The sequence below is a fragment of the Notolepis coatsorum genome (genome assembly GCF_963971535.1).
Source record: "Notolepis coatsorum genome assembly, chromosome: 14".
Taxonomy (NCBI): domain Eukaryota; kingdom Metazoa; phylum Chordata; class Actinopteri; order Aulopiformes; family Paralepididae; genus Notolepis; species Notolepis coatsorum.
This window is the reverse complement of record NC_140178.1, coordinates 48058226-48079686: the sequence shown is the minus strand read 5'-3', so window position 1 is coordinate 48079686 and position 21461 is coordinate 48058226. Positions and strand designations below refer to the sequence as shown.

The window sequence follows — 21461 nt, the reverse complement described above, 5'->3', positions numbered from 1 at the left end:
ACCAGTTTGTTTTGTGATGTTTGTAATCTTGTTTTTAGGGCCTTTGAGGTGCTTTGGTACCATGAGGTGCAAGCATAGTCGTAGTACCCTTGAATGAGTGCTCCTGTTAGAGTCTTCAGGGTATTACTATTCTTGTTTACCAGAGAGGAGATCCGGCACAAGAATCTTGTTTGTTGGTTGACTTTTTTGATACCCTGGGGAGGGTGGTAATAGTTATGTGTTCTGACAGTGGCTGTTGCACTTGCTGCTTGGCCCCTGGTATATTTTGTTATATTTGCTATTTATGTTTGGTCACCCCTTTGTTGAAATTCATCCAATCCAGTTACTCCTTTAAGTTCAAGATTTTTAAGTTTCCAAGTTATGTTTAATAAACATCTTTGGACCAATGTGTCCCTAAACTTAAACTAATTGGTGTCATTACATGATTTTTGTCATTTTGTTATTGTGAAATTGGTATTAAATTTAATTCTGAGTGGCATTAAAAAGTCTTAAAAAGCATTAAATATGACTGGGCTAAACCTGCAGATACCCTGCACACACACACTCACAAATGTAAGTATATTCTGCTTAATTCACCATCATTCTTCTGAAGTCACGCACACTACTACATTACACTGGGGCGACAGTGGCTCAGGAGGTAGAGCAGTCATCTGGCAATTGGGAGGTTCCTGGTTCGAGTCCCGCTCGTCTTGGGCAGCGTGTCAAAGTGTCCTTGAGCAAGACACTTAACCCCTATATGCTCCCGATGAGCAGGTTGGCTCCTTGCATGGTTGCATTCGCCGTCGGTGTGTGAATGTGAGGAACACAAATTGTAAAGCGCTTTGGATAAAAGCGCTATATAAATGCACCATTTTCTAACGCATGCTTGCACACATACACACTCATGACTGCCTCCTCCTCTCTGGCCCTCAGGTGCCTTGTATATGTGGTGATGACCACCACAGTGAACTACAGGAAGATCCGCCCGCTGTGCGCCCAGTGCCAGCTGGAGATGTGTCGTCACGTCCAGCGCTACGGCTGCCTGAGAGAGGATGCGTGCCCGTTTGCACATTCCCTCATAGAGCTACAGACCTGGAACCTGCAGAGAGAGACTGGTAAGTAGGATGTCAGAGGAAAGAAACAGTGTATTTTACTGTTATCATTTGATTATAAATACTACATTATATCCCTATTTTTATATTCTCAATGGAAACCAGTAGGTGGCAGTAGACTCTTGTCTGTCTCTTGAAGTTCACACGTGTGTGTGTGTGTGTGTGTGTGTGTGTGTGTTTACAGCTATCTCCCCTGAAGACTTTGTGAAGGAATCCATAAAATTCAGTCAGAGGAATGAGCAGAACAAAGTAAGTAAAGGAGAATCACTGAACTTCCATTATAAAAATGCCATAACATGTCATATCTAAATCAAATCAAATGTATTTGTAAGGCCCGACAACACACGTTAATGGCCCCATGGGCCGGACGCCTGAATACTTTGGGCAGCCGAAGAGTGTTTCCGCGTCTCTGATTGGCCGGGTCATTTCTGGTCATGTGACATGTACGCCCAATCGTGGGGCCGCAAGTTTCTACACTGGTTAAGCTTAGACGCTTGTTCGAAGTTTGTTAAGGTTTGTCTTAGAGCATGGCGATAGAACGCCTGCCCTGATTCCGACGGTTAAGCTTAGGCACTCTTTCGAAGTTGGTTAAGGTTAGAGTTTGTCTTAGAGCAGGGGTGTCAAACTCATTTTCACAGAGGGCCACATCAGCATTATGGTTGCCCTCAAAGGGCCAAAGACCGTATAAATGTTAATGTAATGTAAAATAAATGTAGCTACTCATTTACATATTGTTAAACATGTTGTTTCTGTATTTATTACTTATTCAAGTTATACATATTGCACACGCATTTGCATAGATGTAAAAATATGTTAGCTTATGTTATTTTAACAAATTATTTTAGTTTATCAGAACCCCATATTACTCCATTAATCAATGATCAAACCATTCAAGTAAATAACAAAGAAGAAGATCATCAAATACAAGCTATGACATTAAGTTTGTTCAAAACCTTTTTGTCACAGTCAAGAGGGGCAGAACTAACAACTGAGCTGCAAAGAACACGTGGGACAGATGTAGCAGATGTTACAAAAACAAATGGCTGCACACAACCTTGCAGAGGCCATACATCCAACTAATGGAAGATAGTTTAATTAACTTTAATTAACAGATTGCAGAATGGGTACAGTACAGTACAGCTCAATACACACAATTGTTAAGGGGATGCAGACCAGAGAAAGACTTTCGACTTGTTTACATCAGGGTCCACCATTTTCAATTCGTAATGAAATTGCTATTATGTGTCTGCATGAACACACAACTGTAACTGTACTAAAAAATAACAAAAGAAGGGTTGTCTCAGTTCACAACTATATTGGTCAAGTTTTGGGTGAGACTTGTTTGCGTCCCTACAGCTTCTTATTCAATTGAGCGAGATCCTCGGTTATGTCACACAGCCAGTTTGCATCTGACAGTTTAGACAATATTTCTTCAACCCTTTGTTACCTATTCCGCCTGGATCTTTTTTGTATTTTGGGCTGTAAAATTGTCAAAGAATGTCTGAGGAGTAAGTGCTTTTGGCTTTTTTCCTTTGTTACTTCATCAATACCTCAGATGTTCAACATACATGTATGTGTAAGAATGTGTAATAACTAAGGCTGTCAAAGTTAAAGCTTTATTAACGCATTAACCCACAATTATTTTAACGCCGCTATTTTTTAACCCAAGATTAATGTTTAAAAAAAAAAAACGTTTTATTTTTATTTTACCAGAGCTCTTGGGGGGCCACATCAAATGACGTGGCGGGCCACATTTGGCCCGCGGGCCATGAGTTTGACACCTATGTCTTAGAGCATACGCCAGGTAGTTTGCAGGCTGTTTGACGTGGAAATTGGCAAAGACACAGCTCGTCACGCGATTGGGCAAACGCGTCAGTGGCCAATCGGAGAGAGTCAGTCAGTGCCAATCAGAGAGCGTCTCCGAGAAATGCGGCTAGGTTTCATAATCACGCGGGCCGCACACGTCTTCTTTAACACATTCATGGCCATTCGAATTCCCCATCTAGCTATAGCCGGGCCAGCTTTCCATTACACACTTTCACTGTGCGTCATGTTGTTTGTAGAGCTAAATCTATATTTTATAGTATAGCTATGGATACAATATCATGGTCATTTGACAGTAAGAACCTTCCGTTCAAGATGCAAAAAAGAAAAAAAAAATCCATCCATACATTCCCGTTTTATACCGTGGTGAATATGAGTGTTATTTCGGAATGATCAGGGCTAATTCCTGTGAGGCTATTTATAAGCCGCAACGTGTATTATACCAAATCCATTGGCGTTTTGTCCCTACACACGCTACAATAAAAAAATCAAATGCATATGATGGGTATTATGTTTCATCATGAATGCATGAAAGGGGGGGGGGGGGTAGTTTCTGATTAATTGATTGCCAATAACGGCATTCGTTATTACCACAACATACGCTGATCAGGGAGATGGCTATGAAAACCTTGCACGATCAAGCTGGAATTGACGTAAAATTGTTCTTACCTGTGGCCGGTGGGATTCCAAAAAGAATATTCCAATTATTTGATCGCCATCTGGTAGATCATATGTCCATTTGGTCGACGACATAATCCACCACAGCATAATGAATCGGGGGTCCCGAAAACTGTTTAATGCGATCGGGTGAAGCCCTAGGTTCAGGTTAGTAGAAAAGAGCACCCGGAGCGTTTTTTTTTTTTTTTTTTTAAGCTTTATTTTTTAGCGTGACCGACAGAAACAGGTTGAAATGGGATGTAGAGCAGGGGAAGACACTCTGAGAAAATACGGCGGGTCCGGGAATCGAACTCGCGAACCCCAGATCCGTGACGAGCACGGTTTTCCCCGACGCAGAAATAGCGCCGAGATATGGGAGCTCCCCCCCGGAGCGTTTTCAGTGTGGCACCCGGTCTGGAACAGGGGTTACTGCATTCTCGATACAGCGCTACTAGCAGGATATGGCCGGTACTTCACCTTCGGAGTCCCGGTATGCCTTTTACAGGCAAAATACAGCTCCCGGACATTGAATAGGGTATTAAAATCGAATAAAAGGGAAAACTAGTATAAAAAGATAAAAAATAACGTATATATACGTTTTTGCCCGTCAACCGCTGGCTCCCAATAACGTATATACGTGGTTGGTCGGGAAAGTGGGAAAGAAGAAACATCACAATAAATCAAGAACAAAACAAAACCTAGAAATAGATACATGTGGGGCGGCTACGTGGCGTAGTGGGCAAGGCGCTCGCCACAAAATCTGGAGACGCTGGGCTTGCCTGTTCGAGCCCAGCGCTCCACATTTGCTTTCAGTTTAGCTGGTCGTCCGTACTAATACACATTGGCCGTATTAGGGGGTGGGAAACTGATGGGTGGGGATCGGGCGTTGTGGACAGCGACTCCTACAGGTCGGTTGGTGCGCCTGCGCAGTGGAATCAGGAAGTGTCGGGGCAGCGTGAGCCTCCCACGCGTTACTCCTCGCCACTGAGAGATCGAGCTGCGCAGGTGAAAAGATGCGACTGCTGTTACCTCAAGTACCGGAGGGGACTTGTGCTATGTATGACTTAGTCCACATTGCAGCCGGCTTGTGGGAGGCAAGAAACAGCGTTCGTGACAGGGGAGGGTTGAATTGGATGATACGAAATTGGGATGGGAGAAAATATAGAAAATGGGAGAAAAAGTGGATAAAAAAAAAATAGATACATGTAGTAAGCATATATGTGAATAGAGTAGATACATCTCTGCCCTAATATGCCATAGCTCTGCCTTAACATGCCATATCTCTGCCCTAACATGCCATATCTCTGCCATAACATGCCATATATCTACCATAAAATGCCATATCTCTGCCCTAACATGCCATATATCTGCCCAAACATGCCATATCTCTGCCCTAACATGCCATATATCTGCCCTAACATGCCATATCTCTGCCATACCATGCCATATCTCTGCCCTAACATGCCATATCTCTGCCATAACATGCCATAGGGGTGGACTGTATGGTCTCAAATTTATATCACGGTATAATTTGAAGCATAGACGGTAACGGTATATATCATGGTATCAGTGTTTCCGTTAGAATAATTTTTTTTGCCTGATAGGCAGGCTATATAAAGAATGACATCCTCAAGGCATGTAGATTTATAATATTTTAACTTAAAACTAGGCTACTTTTGCGTATAAAGTCATTATATTCCAAATAAAATAAGTCCCGAGTCGAGACTCCGTGCTGCTCCCATTGCAAACAGCGGGGCTGGATGCTGGATTTTGCTAGAAGCATATGCAGCTGCAGAGCCAGGGGCGCCTTCAGGTCTGGTCACAGGCCCGCTCAACAGCGCCCCCCCCACCGAACGGCTGAATTGCCAATGGCTGAATTGGAGTATTGCACTGTGCCCCCCAATTCAGCCGTTGGGTGGGGGGGGTGCTGTTGAGCGGGCCTGTGACCAGACCTGAAAGCGCCCCTGTCTCTGCGGCTCTGCAGCTGCATGCTATTCGCAAATCCACTGCTGCAGCCGTCCTCCCGCTGCAGCCGTCGTTATCATAACACTACACACATATCATAATGTTTACAGAAAACTGTAGTTGATCACCAGGTATGTTTTATTAACGTAGAATAATTCATATAAGAAAAACGATAGGGAGATCTCTTACCTTTCTCCACTGGTTAAAAATGCCAGGAACTGAAATTGAAACTTGCTGTGCGCCGCGGTGATATGTGTTTATTATGAAATGACAATTGCGTGTTGACACGCCCACTGCGCAAAGCCTCCTAAATAACTTTTTCCAGTTTGCACATATCTATTATCTATGACTAATTCTATCTATTTTTAGGGGCAAATGCAATTGAAATAGTCGCGCTGTGGTTACATGACGTCATTGCTATTTTGGAGCTGCTCTACCGCTTACACGGTATAGTAAAAATCCATACCGTAGAGAAAATTCATACCGTTTATACCGTCCACCCCTAACATGCCATATATCTCTGCCCTAACATGCCATATATCTCTGCCCTAACATGCCATATATCTGCCCTAACATGCCATATATCTGCCCTAACATGCCATATCTCTGCCCTAACATGCCATATATCTGCCCTAACATGCCATATCTCTGCCCTAACATGCCATATCTTTGCCATAACATGCCATATCTCTGCCCTAACATGCCATATCTCTGCCCTAACATGCCATATCTCTGCCATAACATGCCATATCTCTGCCATAACATGCCATATATTTACAGGGTGTCCGCGGGACCTTAAAAAGTCTTAAAAAGTCTTAAATTCAACTATCAACTATTAAGGCCTTAATTTGTCTTAAAATGTCTTAAATCCGACTTTCGGAGGTCTTAAAAACATGCCATGTCATCTTATGTTTCATTGTGAAATCTGGGGGGAAACTATTAACGGGAGATATTAAGTCAGGCTTTTTTTTTTCTTTCACGCAAACGGTACGCAGTGGGGCGGAACCAATTTATGGTCCTTAATGTGTGTCGCCGTCGGGAGCTATTTCAGAACACCGGAGCATAGGTAACACGTTATTCAAGCCGTAGCGATAACGCTGACGTTTAGTTTAGTTTAATTGATTTGTATTTATTTGCACTCGTTAATTTAACATGGGAAAGTGCAAATGTAATGAGAACTGGCTCGAAAGTTTGCACCGTGGTTGGTCCCAGTGAAAGACATGTACGAGGCCCGCTGCAAACTCTTCAAAAAGGATTTTAAACTGGGAACGATGGGAATAAAAGCAGTCGAGTCACACATGCACAACGCTAAGCATGTTACCTCTACAAAAACCCGCCTGCAGACAACGTCAATATCAAATTTATTTTCGACGCCGACACATCAACTGCTCAGGGACAGGTAGGTCTACCACCAATTACATCTGCACCTGTCCGGGTAACGTTCGGCTCCACGCCAACCCTTGAAGCTGAGGTACTGTGGGTTCTAAATACGGTCGCAAAGCATCAGTCCTACAATGGAAATGAGGGACTAGGAGAGGTGTTTCAAGCGATGTTCCCTGACTCTGTTAGGATCTATGGGTAACAGTACTGTATATTTGCATATCATGTATGTCACAAATGTAATGGTAATATATACCTGTATGTCATGTATATCCCTATGCCATAAATGTCATGTATGTTGTGCATGTCATAAATGTCACTATGAATTGAAAATGGGGGACCCTGATGTAAACAAGACAAACGTCTTTCTCTGGTCTGCATCCCCTTATTATTGTGTGTATTGATCTGTACTGTATTGTACCCATTCTGAAATCTGTTAAATAAAGTATTCATTCAACCAAACTACAAAAACAAAACAACTGGATGAATGAAAACTTTATTTAACAGATTGCAGAATGTGTACAATACAGTACAGCTCAATACACACAATAATAAGGGGATGCAGACCAGAGAAAGACGTTTGTCTTGTTTACATCAGGGTCCCCCATTTTCAATTCATATTGACATACACAACATAGAATAGATAGAATAGAAATACTTTTATTATCCCGTGGGAAATTTGACACTGCAAATCGCTCAACATTTAAACATTTAGACAGGACAGGTCACGAATTAGAATAATAACACAAATCAATCAAGTTGCCTAGGATAAGGTAGAGTAAAATAGAATAAAAATGAAATAAAATATACAGAAATAAATACAGTAAAAACATACATGACATCATGACATTTATGGCATAGGGACATACATGACATACAGGTATATACTGTAGTACTGTTACATTTGTGACATACGATATGCAAATAATATACAGTACTGTTACCCAGAGATCATAACAGAAAATATTATATATATATGATGGGGATGAGACTGTACATTAGGAGGAGGGGGGGGGGGGGTTGGACATTTACGGTGGCCAGTTTCGAATTGCAGCCTCCCGTAGGTGCTCTTTAAGAGCGGTTTTGAATGTGGGCAGGGGTAAAGTGGGTTTTAGGAGTGAGGTTAAGCAGTAGTCTGACCAGTTTGTTTTGTGATGTTTGTAATCTTGTTTTTAGTGCCTTTGAGGTGCTTTGGTACCATGAGGTGCAAGCATAGTCGTAGTACCCTTGAATGAGTGTACCCATGATTTTTGCCATTTTGTTATCGTGAAATTGGTATTAAATTTAATTCTGAGTGGCATTAAAAAGTCTTAAAAAGCCTTAAATCTGACTGGGCTAAACCTGCAGATACCCTGTATTTACCATAACATGCCATATCTCTTGCCATAACATGTCATAACATGCCACTTTCTTATTGAAATTCACTATCTCTCTCTCTCTCTCTCTCTCTCTCTCTCTCTCTCTCTCTCTCTCTCTCTCTCTGTCTTTCTCTCTCATTCTCCATCCCCTGTCAACCTCAAGCCTCCGTCCTTTCCGGGTGGAGCTGCTGGATGTGGTGCCACTAGACCCAGAGGAAGAGGGAAGAGTCTGAATATGAGGATGAAGTTTGCCTGTGCTCAGTGCTGGAGAGATGGCCTGGTCAGCGAACCTGACAAAGCCCTGAAGTACTGCACAGCCAAGGCCAGCCACATGTGAGTGAGAGGCCTAGATTAACCAAGGCCAGCCACATGTGAGTGAGAGGCCTAGATTAACCAAGGCCAGCCACATGTGAGTGAGAGGCCTAGATTAACCAAGGCCAGCCACATGTGAGTGAGAGGCCTAGATTAACCAAGGCCAGCCACATGTGAGTGAGAGGCCTAGATTAACCAAGGCCAGCCGCATGTGAGTGAGAGGCCTAGATTAACCTTTGTCAGCGCATTTTTGGCTGACATAAATCTTCATCTGGGATTATCAACACTGATGAAGGCTGCGTCAGCCGAAAAACATGTTGGTTTTAGCATTAGAACGTTATTTCTCTGCAAGTGTTGTTGAATTTCCTCCTTTTCTTCAGTAGGGATGGGACAATACGAGGAACTCACGATGCGATACTGTGACGATATTTGGCCCTCGATAACGATAATATCACCATACATGATATCTGCGACAGTCTATATATTGTAAGAAGGTTTATCTACGATGCATCACGATATCTGTGTAACTGAAGGAGAAAAAAGACCCACAGAATTTACATGAAAGCTTATCAGATTCTTTAGTGTGCATCACAAACTGGCCAATTGTATATGAAGCAATGTAAAACAAATTGTATCGTGCCTCTTAACACACACTGACTGCAACTTGATTATTATTAACTATTAAGTATTAACCTCTTAAGCACTAGCCATATTTTCAAAAAATTTGCCTAAAACTGCATACCTAAGTAAATGGAGGATTGCGCCACTTCTACAAGGTCCATTTGCATGTTCTTGGTATCTAGGGACATCTATGGGTCTCAGGGAATGTATTCCCAGTGTCAGAAATAGTGTGTCTGTTACTAGGCTTGAGTAAATTGTAATGAGAATATCAATTTTCTAATATTTTTTTTATTATTATAATTTTTTATCTTTGACTGTGAATAACACCATGGAAAAATTGCCACTGAGCTCATTCAGCACCTTCTTGAGATCACGTGTACAAAAGATCTAAGCAAATTAATAAAGGGCAGATGATTAAACAGAAGGTTTTGTAGATGCAGTACTGAATTCTGTCATCCGGACACATGCAATTATTTTTTTTTATCCACTTTTTCTCCCCATTTCTCCCATCCCAATTTCGTATATCCAATTCTTCCCTCCCCTGTCTTGAGCGTTGCTAGACTATGCCTCCCACAGGTCGGTTGTAGTGAGGACACGAGGAGGCAGCCTGTCGCATCTTTTCACCGCAGCAGCTCGAACTCTCAGTGGCGAGGAGTAACACGTGGGAGGCTCACGCTGCCCCCGTCACTTCCTGCTTCCGTCGCACCGGCGTCCCCAAACCGACCTGTAGGAGTCGCTGTCCACAACGTCAAATCCCTACCCACTGGCTTTCCCACCCTCTAACACTTGCCAATTGTGTTAGTATGAACGACCGGCCAGCCGGTAGCAACGCCGAAAGCTGGGCTCGAACCCAGCGTATCCTGCGTTAGTGGCGAGCGCCTTGCCCACTGCGCCAATCAGCCGCCGGACACATGCTATTTGAAATATGATTATAGAATATCAGGCCTATAAATGACCTTATTATGGCCAAGTCGCACATCTATGGATCCTCTTTCCAATGGCAGAGTTCAATCTGGATTTAGTACTACCAACTTAGCGCCCCTGACAAAACCGTGAATGAAATCTACTGTAAGTAGAGTTACTTTTTTATAATGTACATTTATCTGCCAGTTCTCATCAGATTGCAACGCCGTTTTTTGCTAGACGTTCACAGAAAGGTAGAGAAACTAACAGCGTTCTAATTTATGGCAATACCGTTTATATAAAATAAAGAGGGGGAAACATTCACATTGTGATATATTGCTTTATCAATCTTTTTTTCCCCACCCATATTCTTGAGTGTTCCTCCTCATACTTCAAGCACCGTATTCCTTGTTCCTCCTCATTCTTCAAGCACCGTATTCCTAGTTCTTCCTCATACTTCAAGCACCGTATTCCTCGTTCCTCCTCATCCTCCTCATACTTCAAGCACCGTATTCCTCGTTCCTCCTCATACTTCAAGCACCGTATTCCTCGTTCCTCCTCATACTTCAAGCACCAGATTCCTCGTTCCTCCTCATTCTTCAAGCACCGTATTCCTCGTTCCTCCTCATACTTCAAGCACCGTATTCCTCGTTCCTCATTCTTCAAGCACCGTATTCCTCGTTCCTCCTCATTCTTCAAGCACCGTATTCCTCGGATCCTCATTCTTCAAGCACCGTATTCCTTGTTCTTCAAGCACCGTATTCCTCGTTCCTCATTCTTCTTTTTATCCACTTTTTCTCCCATTTTCTATTTTTCTCCCATCCCAATTTTCGTATCTTCCAATTCAACCCTCCCCTGTCTTTGAACGTTGTTTTGCCTCCCTCAAGCCGGCTGCAATGTGGACTAAGTCATACATAGCGCACGAGTCCCCTCCGATACTCGAGGTAACAGCAGTGGCATCTTTCCACCTGCGCGGCTCAATCTTTCAGCGTCAGGGGTCTGGGCTTTGGAGGAGCTCCGCCCCCGTCGCTTCCTGATTCTACTGCGCAGGCGCACCAACCGACCTGTAGAAGTCGCTGTCCACAATGCCCGATCCCCACCCATCAGTTTCCCTCCCCCTAATACTGCCAATGTGTATTAGTGCGGACGACCAGCTAAACTGAAAGCAATGTGGAGCGCTGGGCTCGAACAGGGAGGCGTTCCTGTTCGAGCCCAGTCTCCAGTATTCGTGGTAAGCGCCCCCCGTATTCCTTGTTCTTCAAGCACCGTATAACTATTCACAGTGCCTGTAGCTGCACAGATCCAATGGAATAATAGCCACCCTTTTGATGATTAATTTTCTCTCCTTATCAAGTCGGCAGACACTGAAAACCTAAAAGAAATAAGACATACCAAGTTTGTCTGTGAATCCACCTCCTTCAGGTATTAACACTTTCAGTGCCCATCACGTCATATGACGATTTATCAGCCCAATGCCTGAATGCCCACGACGTGTATTAGCGTTTAATTTTTTTATTAGCGATCTGATTTCATACTTCATCAACCGAGTCTCCCGTTGGTACAGCAGCTCCTCCAGCAGCTCAGAATGGAAAAAAGCGCCCCTATCGTCTATCCCTGAGTAACTGCACGTCAGTCGCTTAGACTGACCTGGGATCAGTCGATATGTAGAGGCGGAGCCAGCTGGCTCCCTGAGCTGGCAAGCTGTCTGCTCAACATGGAAGTTATCGCGGGACGGGAATCAGCCTGGAATATATATTCACAGTAGCCAATCGATAGTATACAGTAGTGATCGATTTTTGGAATGGCGATCAGGAATTGGAATGATCTTTTTGGAGAACATCTGATCTGAGGTAAGGAATCTATTTTACCAGTCTTGGGGTAATCAGAGTTGTATTCGCTGAGATATCAACGTGTCCCCTATGTGTGCGTGTGTGTGTGCGCAATCGCTGATGAGGAAACTCAGATAATCGATTTTCAGCTTGCGGCCCCAGCGTGCATACGTACACATATACTATCGATAATCTAGCATTTATTTGAAGACTATTCATAAATAGGCCGAAAAATGAAAATTTGTGTATTCTAGAATATTCCAGTAAACGTCTTATCATGGAATCTTTTTATTTTCCTTGAAAACGAGGGCTTTTCAAAATGCTATAAAACGATAATGAACCGATAAAAAAACAATCCGCTTCGACAATGTTGACTGGAAAACGAGTCATTGATAAGCGACGGGCAGATTAGACACATAGCCATAATTTAAAACATAGATTAGGCGTTATTAACGCTAACATTGAAGTGGATGGTGGGCATTCAAGCACTAAATCGTGTGCCCCCTGCCGGCACTGAAAGTGTTAAGTCTCACATCCATTGTTGAGGAAGCCCAGCAGGTGAATCCACTAGAAATGTGATGAAACACAAATAGAATTGCTCACAAAAGTATCACATTGTCCATATGAGTGCACAACAAATCAATTAAAAAAAATGTAAGATTACCACGTGTGCATCCACATGTAGAATGGGTGAATATTTTTCTGGAGATTTACATGGACATGTCTCTTCTCTGTGGTCCATGTTGATTCTGACCCATAATGCAATTAACTTAACTCTGGTCATGTGACCCATTACTCTCTGATTCACAATAAAACTGCAAATGTAAATGTTTACTTTATCTTTTAACTCCATATTTACATTATATTTGAATGTTCTAACAGCTTTCTAAACTCAAATAATTACACATTTATTTATAACGGAAACATGAAATAAATCTCTAACTTTTCAGACAGCTATAGTGTCTTGTGTTACATAAGCACAGTCTTCTCTGCTGCGGAACATGTGTTCATAACCATAGCCCTGCAGTGTGTGAACAACACCTGTGTGCAACACTGCCGAGCCACATAATATACTGTGTCAGGGGTTGACGCCATGGTCTCAAAAGCACCTGCCCACAGGGCAAGTACAGATCATGGTCTACTTGCCCCCAGGGTCATGTTAACTTGCCCGGAAAATAAAACAGTCCGTTGTAAACAATAATGGGTACAATTACAGGATTACAGGGTATAATGGGTAAAGTTATAGGAATGAACAATCAAGTCATGATACATAGATGTAAATAGTAATATCTTTTTATTTAAACTATATAAAAAATAAAACGACACTGCTAGATAGTCTGTTTTACCAAACTGACACTGCTAGGTAGTCTGTTCTACCAAACTGACACTGCTAGGTAGTCTGTTCTACCAAACTGACACTGCTAGGTAGTCTGCCTTCCACCGCCGTCTGCAGCCCTTTCTTGCTTAAAATATGTAAAGCATTGGGACTTCCGGTATGCCAGCAGAGGGCACAGACGCATAAGAAGCCGAGCTCCCGGGCAAAGTGAATTTAAAACACTCAAGAATTCAAAGAAAACATTCAACCAAGACAGAAAGGTAGATGAGTGGGAGAAAGAAAGGGAAGAACCTTTTTTTTTTCAGGCCACTGAACTTAGAAGCAGGCCAGGCCAGTGTTTCTGGTTGCAGCGGCGCGATATTTAGATAACCTAAGTGGGGAACAACCAGGAGATCACTGTGACAGAGAGTAATGCAGTCTAAACAGTCATAAATCTTTAATTCAACTTCAGCCCTGATCATAACCATTTATTTTTTGATTTTTTGTAATGTCAGATAAAAAGTACTCCCACTTTTCTGAAAAGAGTTGGTGTTAAATCTGACATTACAAAAAATCCATCAAAATCTGTGTTGCTGCTAATCATTGACACATGCCTAGCCTGTAATAATCCCCCCCAGAAAAATGTACTTTGCATTTGATATATTAAAAATATTTTACTTTTTTGTGTTTTTTTTAACAATAATTTGTGATGCCATTACACAAACTGGCATTTAAAGGGTAAACATTCAAAAATGTATTGAATATGTGTTTTCTTTTCTTTTTTACAATAATTTGTGATGCCCATCACAAACACTGGCATTTAACTCTTTCAGTGCCACTCACGAGATTTCTCGTTTTTTTTTATAGGTGGTTGCATGCCACTCACGAGATTTCTCGGAATTATTATAATTTTTATTTTTTTGCGATCTGAAAAATTATTGCATCACCCGAGCCTACCCGAGTATAGCCGAGCTGCGCCGGTGATCACTGTGGAAAAAAGCGCCCCCTGTCGTCTCCCAGATGACATAAGTGATTTTGGAATGGACTCAATGAAAATGAATGGGGGAAAAAATCCGGTACTCCACATTTTCCAGTTCACTGATCCAGCCGGGGTTACCACAGTTCATTCTGGAGCCTCAGATCCCCGCGGATCATGGAGATCCACTGTGTCGCGTTGGATCCATACACGTATCGATTTTTTCGAATGGTGATCAGGAATTGGAATATACCAGTTGGATACCATCTGATGTCAGGTAAGGACTCTATGTTATCAGTGGTAGGATAATCGGAGTAAGTTTGATGAAGTTATAAGCTGTTTTGTGAAATGTCTTCTTTCGGTTTCACTGTAAAACTCAGAGGAAATCAACGAGGCGATTATCCGTGCGCGGCCGTAATGTGCTTGCGTGCACGTATAATATTGATCATCTAGCGTTTATTTGAAAACGATTCATAAAAAGGCAGACGAATATCAACGTTGTGGAATATTCCACTAAAAGACGATTTTCATAGAATGCTCCAGAATGAGCTGTTTTTTATATCAAAACGGGGGCTTTTCTAACTGCTCTGAAACGGCAACGACGCGATAAAAAAACAATCTGTCTTCACAGCACTGACTGGAAAATAGTCTTTGATAATGCGATGGGCAGATTAGACACATAGCCATAATTTAAAACATAGATTAGGCGATATTAACGTTAACATTGGCGCCGATGGTGGCATTCAAGCGGTAAAACGGAAAACCAGGCGTGGCACTGAAAGAGTTAAAGGGTAAAAATTCAAAAATTCCTGCACCAGAATGCAGGAAATTAAGTTTTTGTAACAAAATGTGTGTGTGTGTGTGTGTGTGTGTGTGTGAGAGAGAGAGAGAGAATGACGGACAATTGCTTGCTGTGTGAGAGAGAAAGAGAGATAGAGAGAGAATTAAGTACATTTGCTGAAATACAGTTCTTAATTTTCTCACTTGCTATGTGAGAATGTTAGTTATTATGTTCTCAATGCCCCTTGCATTGTATGAGTTGTGTGGAAGCGTTTGCTAGTTCTAGTGCTATCCCTTTGTACATTGTGGCTGTGTCTGACAAAAGTTAACAATAAATAATGGTATTAGGAATACATTTGCCTCCTGCGTGAACTGTGCATAGCTGAATAGACTGTATTTTAACACCGGTCATATGGTGGTACTTGGAGAGCCAGCTACGTTCTCAGGTGGTACTTGGTGTAAAAAGTTTGAGAACCACTGATGTAGGAGTATTTTGCACCTGATCACCCTCAGTACTCTGCTTTGTCCCTGCTCCTTTTCCATCACACACTGGTGGTAACCAGCTCCTTCTCCATCACACACTGGTGGTAACCAGCTCCTTCTCCATCACACGCTGGTGGTAACCAGCTCCCTCTCCTCCAACCAGCTTTTCATATCATTCTCTGTCTGTCTGTCTCCCCCTTTATCGTATCCAGCTGGACTAAGGAACGCAGAATTCTGCTGGTCAAGTCCTTGGACAGGAATAAGTGGGTTCAAGTCCGGCCGCTGCCTCACGCCAAGAACTTCCCCATGCAGTACGACGTATGTGTCCTTTCTTGGTTCTTTTCAAGGGGAATTTTGTAAATGTATAACCTGAATCTTATCGTTCTGTTTTAAGGACATGTAATAATCAGACATAAAATATGTTCTGTATCGTTAGTGGCTTAGCTTGGCATCACACTGCACTATCTCGCGTACGTGCACGCGTACTGAATAAACCACAAATGTACCTCTAATACCAGTATTAGTCTGACCACACCCCTCATCAGCTTACCTTCATAAGTCTGCCTCAGGGCAGCTCTGGCTGCAATTGTAGCTTACCACCACCGGTATGACTGTGTATGAACGAATAATGGACTCTGTGAAGCGCTCTGAGTCAGAGCAACAGTCAGTCAGAGAAGAGCGCTATATAAATCCAATCCATTATAAGCAGGTGTGTGGTCACCTGCTCTCCTCCTTCTCGCTTTCACCACAAGGAAGAAGTGCCTCGGTAGATCCCCACACTTGACACCATGATGGAAGAAATTGGATTAGGAACAGCTTTGGGAAACAAGGATACGTTGACATCATATCTTTATTTTCTCTCTCACTATTTTTCGAGAAAATACGGCGATATTGTCTTCGTACTGGAGTGTCTAGAAGATGATGATCATTCTAAAAACCCTCCACCGGTTTTCGTATTGGGAGCACGCCGCTGCATGCTTCTCAACTGCAGTTCCTTGCTGTGTTTGTTGGGGTGAAACCTGTCAGGCCACAGCTGAACTGTCGGACATGCCGCTGTTGTGAGGAGCGGTGCGTTCCAGGTTGGGTGAGTAGTGTTTGCTGGCGGGCTCCACTTGTCTGTTAGTGCTATGGGGGCTACTTGACAAAGTTTATGGAAACCGGCCCCAGGCTAGGGTCCTTTGTTCAGCCACCTAGGCGACAGAAGGCCTTGGTCTGGAGACCATTATAGTTTTAACTAGTGGGCCGCGACCATTGACACTGGTGATCCCTGTGTGTTCTGGACGAGTGGATTCTCTCTGTCACCGTGTTAAGGCCCCATCTTTCATATCCAAATGAGAGTATTCCTTCACGAGGGGATATGTGCATGTAATGTGCGATAGCGGCAGATTCATGTTCAAAGTCAGCTACACAGGCCAGTTGGTACTGTGCTGATTTCCGTCGGATGTGGTAAAGTCACCGTTGTGAAGCGGTGTTGACATCTTGTTTTCTCTTTTCTCTTAAAAAGTGAGGAGAGGTTCAGAACGGCGGCCTGTCTGGGTGAGTGTTATGTCATTGTTTACATGTTCATAGCTTACGGTTAGCCAGTCAGCTGTTAACTGCTGCGTTAGCCTGCTGGATCGCTGCATGGCTTGCTTAGGGCCTACCATTAGCCAGTCAGCTGTTAGCTGCGGGGCTAGCATGTCGTGGTCGCTAGGTAACGTTAGCTTGCTGCTATGGCCATGGCCTGGCGCGGGGTAGCTTAGCTTCTCGCGCGCCGTCGTGAGCTCGCTTCTGATCGTTAGCTTGATGCTATTCTGTTGAACGTGCTTTGATTTTAACATGTTTTACACTCTTGACCACGACGTCATCCTTGACAGGGGATGTTTTCGTCGACCCTGCCCTGAGCCAGGACGGCAAGGATTGCATCAACAAAGGGACCGTTGCGACGGGTAGAGCGGCGACGCTGCCCGGATCGAACAACACAGGACGGCTGTGTTTCTACGGTGTCTTGAGACTGCACTTCGCTGATCTGCGTTCCGGGTAGGAACGGGGTTGACCAGACCTCATAACACGTCTTCTGGTTTTACTTTGCTAAATGTATTGTGAATAACGGTGTTTTTCCCAAAACGTGTGTTGCTACAATGCATTTAGGATACGTTGCGGGTTATGTGTGAGCTGTTTTTGTCACTGGCAGTTAGCTTCTCCGTGCAAACGGGATGTAATGATCTGGTTGTTGTGTGAGAAACACGGCCGTGTACTCACAACTAAGGTAACTAACCTATGAAGCTATGCTTGGTGACAAGTGAGTAAGAGAATGTTCTTTCTCAGACTGTAATGACAATGAACAGTGTGTTCACACATTAACAGGTTTTCCTGTTTTAACTGGCCGTATTGAGGGTAAAATAGGAGGATTGTGTTTTCCCCCCCGGTTCCCTGGGGACTTTATCACCTCCTATCAGACATGTTGTGCATTAATTGTGTCTTTTGTGTGGTAGGGATACGATGTAACTCTTAGCTTGATTGCTGAGGTTGTGCTAAATCTGCTGGAGAAACTTATTTCCTAAAGGGAAATTGGTTTGGTTGCTGTCATGTGTGCTTAGCAAGGCCTGTGGTCGATACTAATCAAGAATGATGTATTCTCTCATTGTGAAAAAAACGGCGTTCCTCTGTTGAGTGTTTTTGCCATTTTTTGTAGGTGATGATGGGTTGTGTGTGTCATGTGACCTACAACTGGGTTGTACTGGCCACAGAAGCACATGTGTATGTTGGACCGGGGTTCTTAGAGCCCTCTCTATTCTGTGTTTTTCCTTAGTAAAAATCAGATAGCAGGTTAGCTCATGCGCTGTGTGGAGCTGTGAAACGCTTCATGGAGCTGACTATGACTGTGTCATATTCTCTTTTTGTCGTTACGTCGTATCATGGGTGTGGGGTCGTAAAGGGGTGAACTGGTAACCTTTCCTCTCCCCATTGTTCTGTCGGTCAGGGGTACACCCCCTGTCCTTCAAGGTTCCCGTCACGTGGCGGTTCGGCACGTTACGGGGGGGGGGGGGGGGGGGGGGAGGGAGTTCCTGGTCCCACGGCCTGGTATATTGGGCGTGTGCACCGCAGGAATTCCCCCGCCATAGAGTACGTCACCGTGCGCGTCTCTGTTGGTAGGACTTCCGTGTGCTGTTCAGGTCCATGTGATGGATCTGTTTTCAGGGGGGGTGGTCAGGGCTCCTCCTCACCAAGCGCCTATTCAGGCCTTCTGTGAGTTCGGACTCCTTCTTCCATGTGAGGAAGCCTCCATCAGAGTACAGAGCCTTCCTCCTCAGATTGTCAAAGTGAGTGGACCCTCTAGAAGGGTCCTTTTCTATTGTATGTATATTCGATTCAATTCGTTTATTGAGTGTGTATGGGTTCAGTGCCTCTTCCCCGGAGGCCCTAAAACCAGTTTTTTACATGGCTCAAGGTGCAATATATTCTTTTCAATCTGTACAGCTCGCGTGGGAAGTCTCTCTGGGGATCCCCGTCTCTTTCCTATGGGAGGGTGGTGGGATGTAAAAATGTGAACATTTTTTACCCCGGCTGTGTAGACTGGGATACATACTGTTGATGCTTCCTTCTTTCTATTCCAGAAGTGTTGGAGTTAGGGAGTGTCACACCCCTCTTGTCGTTCCCCTGGGCGCCTTGGGGATTCAATGACAGGTCTAAATAGCCTGTTCATTGATGGGGGTGTGTCCCGACGCACGTATAGTGCTAGCTCGCTGTAAACAGGCGATTGACGGGCACGCCTTGGTTGCTTGTGGTTGAAACAGCGTTTTTATAAAGCAACTGAGAGGGGGGTTTTTCCTCTTCCGACGACCACATCCCATGACCTGGGTGGGTTGTCGACGGATTCTCGTTCATGTCTGGGGGATGATGACGGGATGGATCTGAACATATGTGGTGGGGTCTCACGCCCTTGGGGTGGGCCACCAGGCGCGGTTCGTCCGAACGTCTGGGTGGCGCCTTCTTTTCATGTTAAGATCAACACGCATATCTGCCCTTCTCCTGGAGTAGGCATGTCGGCGTGGTTAGGGCACGGGACTGGTTCTGGTCACGCTGGTCCAGATCAGTTGAACCCGTTGTCCGCCGGGGATGCAGATCTGCTGTTCTGGTACCCTGAGGGACTTGGGCTTTTTTCAGGGGGAAAAATGCCAGGTCGGTCTGGGTGTCACAGGGTTAAGCGCTATGGAGACCCTGGTTGGGTATGTTTTTACTCAGCACTGTCGTCATGGCTTACAGCCATGCCATTCTGTACGCGCTCGATCTCGTCGGATCTCGGCCGCTACACAGGTTGGTCCTGGTTAGTACTTGGTTGGGAGACCGCCGGGGAATACCAGGTACGGTGTGCTTAGGGGCTGGTTCTCCATTATTTTTCGCTCCTCTCTCACGCATGGCGAAGAGGGGCCTGTGGGGGTGGTTTTTTGACCTCCTCTGGTGACCCTGTGCTTCCCGTACCGCCAGGCCCGGTCCGAAGTGATGTTTGCGACCCGTAGGCCTGGGTTAACCCTTTTTGGAAATTGAAACACTTGTACTGCGGTATAGCCGGTGTATACCCGCAGGTGTGTTTTGGAGTTTTTTCTTGAGGGGTTATAGGAACAACCACCGCATTGGGTAACACCGAGGTGGTTGATTCCCTGGTGTGTTGGAGCAGTGTCAACTCCCGGGTTCACCGTTTGAGGGTGCCCCTGCACGTTCATGACGTCTGCCAATCGTGTCAGCCTTCTCTGCCTCGACCCCTCTGGGTGGGGGTTTTTAAATGGAGGCTTGGTCATGCAACACCGCCAGCTTACGCTCCTTTTGCCGGGGTGGCTGTGTTCAGCTGTCCCCTCTGGCGCCTGTCTCGTCCGCAGTCTCCAGGCTAGGGTTAACAGCCTGTTGCCTGGTTTTTCCCCGGTGCGCTGCCTGCTTCCGTTGGTTAACCTTTTTTGTGTGCTTACGGCCATGCTGACTGTCTGTTCTGCAGGGTTAGTGTGCCAGGCGGTGTACTGTTGGGGGGACGGGGCCCGCTCGGCTTACGGCCATACCGACCTGAACACGCCCGATCTCGTCCGATCTCGGAAGCTAAGCAGGTTCTGGCCTGGTTAGTACTTGGTTGGGATACCGCCTGGGATTACCAGGTGCAGTAACTGGGGGGCCTTTGTCCGAATACGCTGGCGATGTGGGGGGCGGGGCACTACGTGCCCACCTGGTGGGGTCTTGATGCTGGCATCATGGACTTCTCCGGGCCCCCATTCCAGGGAGTCCAGTCCTTTTGGTGGGTCTGGGTCTTCCTTCGCGCTCCGCTGCTACGGCCTTGCCACGGGGTTGGGTTTGCCCTTGACCCCGTGATTCTGGGGGCAGTAACGAGGTTTCCTCCGTTCGTTCCCGGGTGGCATGCGGGTTGTGCGTGTGTGTAGTCGTGGGGTCAAGCCACGGTCTGCTCACCCTGTGCGTTAAGTTGCTTGAGTGCCTCTTCGCACGGTCGGGTCCGTCGCCTTCCCGTGAAGCCTCTAATAGGGGGGATACCCTCCATTAGGGGGGGTCGGGGGGGCTCGGCCCTCCCTGTTCTGATGGTTTTGGGGGGCTGTCAGCGGGGTGTATTTGTCAGCCAGTGGCTCCGCTTGGCCTCCCTTGTGCAGTGTGATGCCAAGCTAAGCCACTAACGATACAGAACGATAGGTTATGACTATAACCAAGTTCTGTTAGTTAGGGGCGATGCTTGGCATCAGACGGCCGCTGCAGCCCTTGACCTCACCTTGTGGTGAAAGCTTGGGAAGGAGGAGAGCAGGTGACCACACACCTGCTTATGAAGGTAAGCTGATGAGGGGTGTGGTCAGACTAATACTGGTATTAGAGGTACATTTGTGGTTTATTCAGTACGCGTGCACGTACGCGAGATAGTGCAGTGTGATGCCAAGCATCGCCCCTAACTAACAGAACTTGGTTATAGTCATAACCTATCGTTCTGTGCCTCCTGAGCTC

At 44.9% G+C, this 21461-nt stretch overlaps 1 protein-coding gene across 1 annotated transcript in view; it reads left to right on the top strand.

Annotated features, from left to right (window-relative positions):
• LOC311241022 (zinc finger CCCH domain-containing protein 7B-like) overlaps positions 1–21461 on the top strand; it is a 100596-nt gene that overhangs the window by 70233 nt on the left and 8902 nt on the right. Inside the window, exons 15-18 of the mRNA XM_084329684.1 lie at positions 913–1094; positions 1276–1340; positions 8439–8608; positions 15707–15812. Coding sequence (XP_084185810.1) covers positions 913–1094; positions 1276–1340; positions 8439–8608; positions 15707–15812 — 523 coding nt within the window. The remainder of the gene's footprint in view (positions 1–912; positions 1095–1275; positions 1341–8438; positions 8609–15706; positions 15813–21461) is intronic.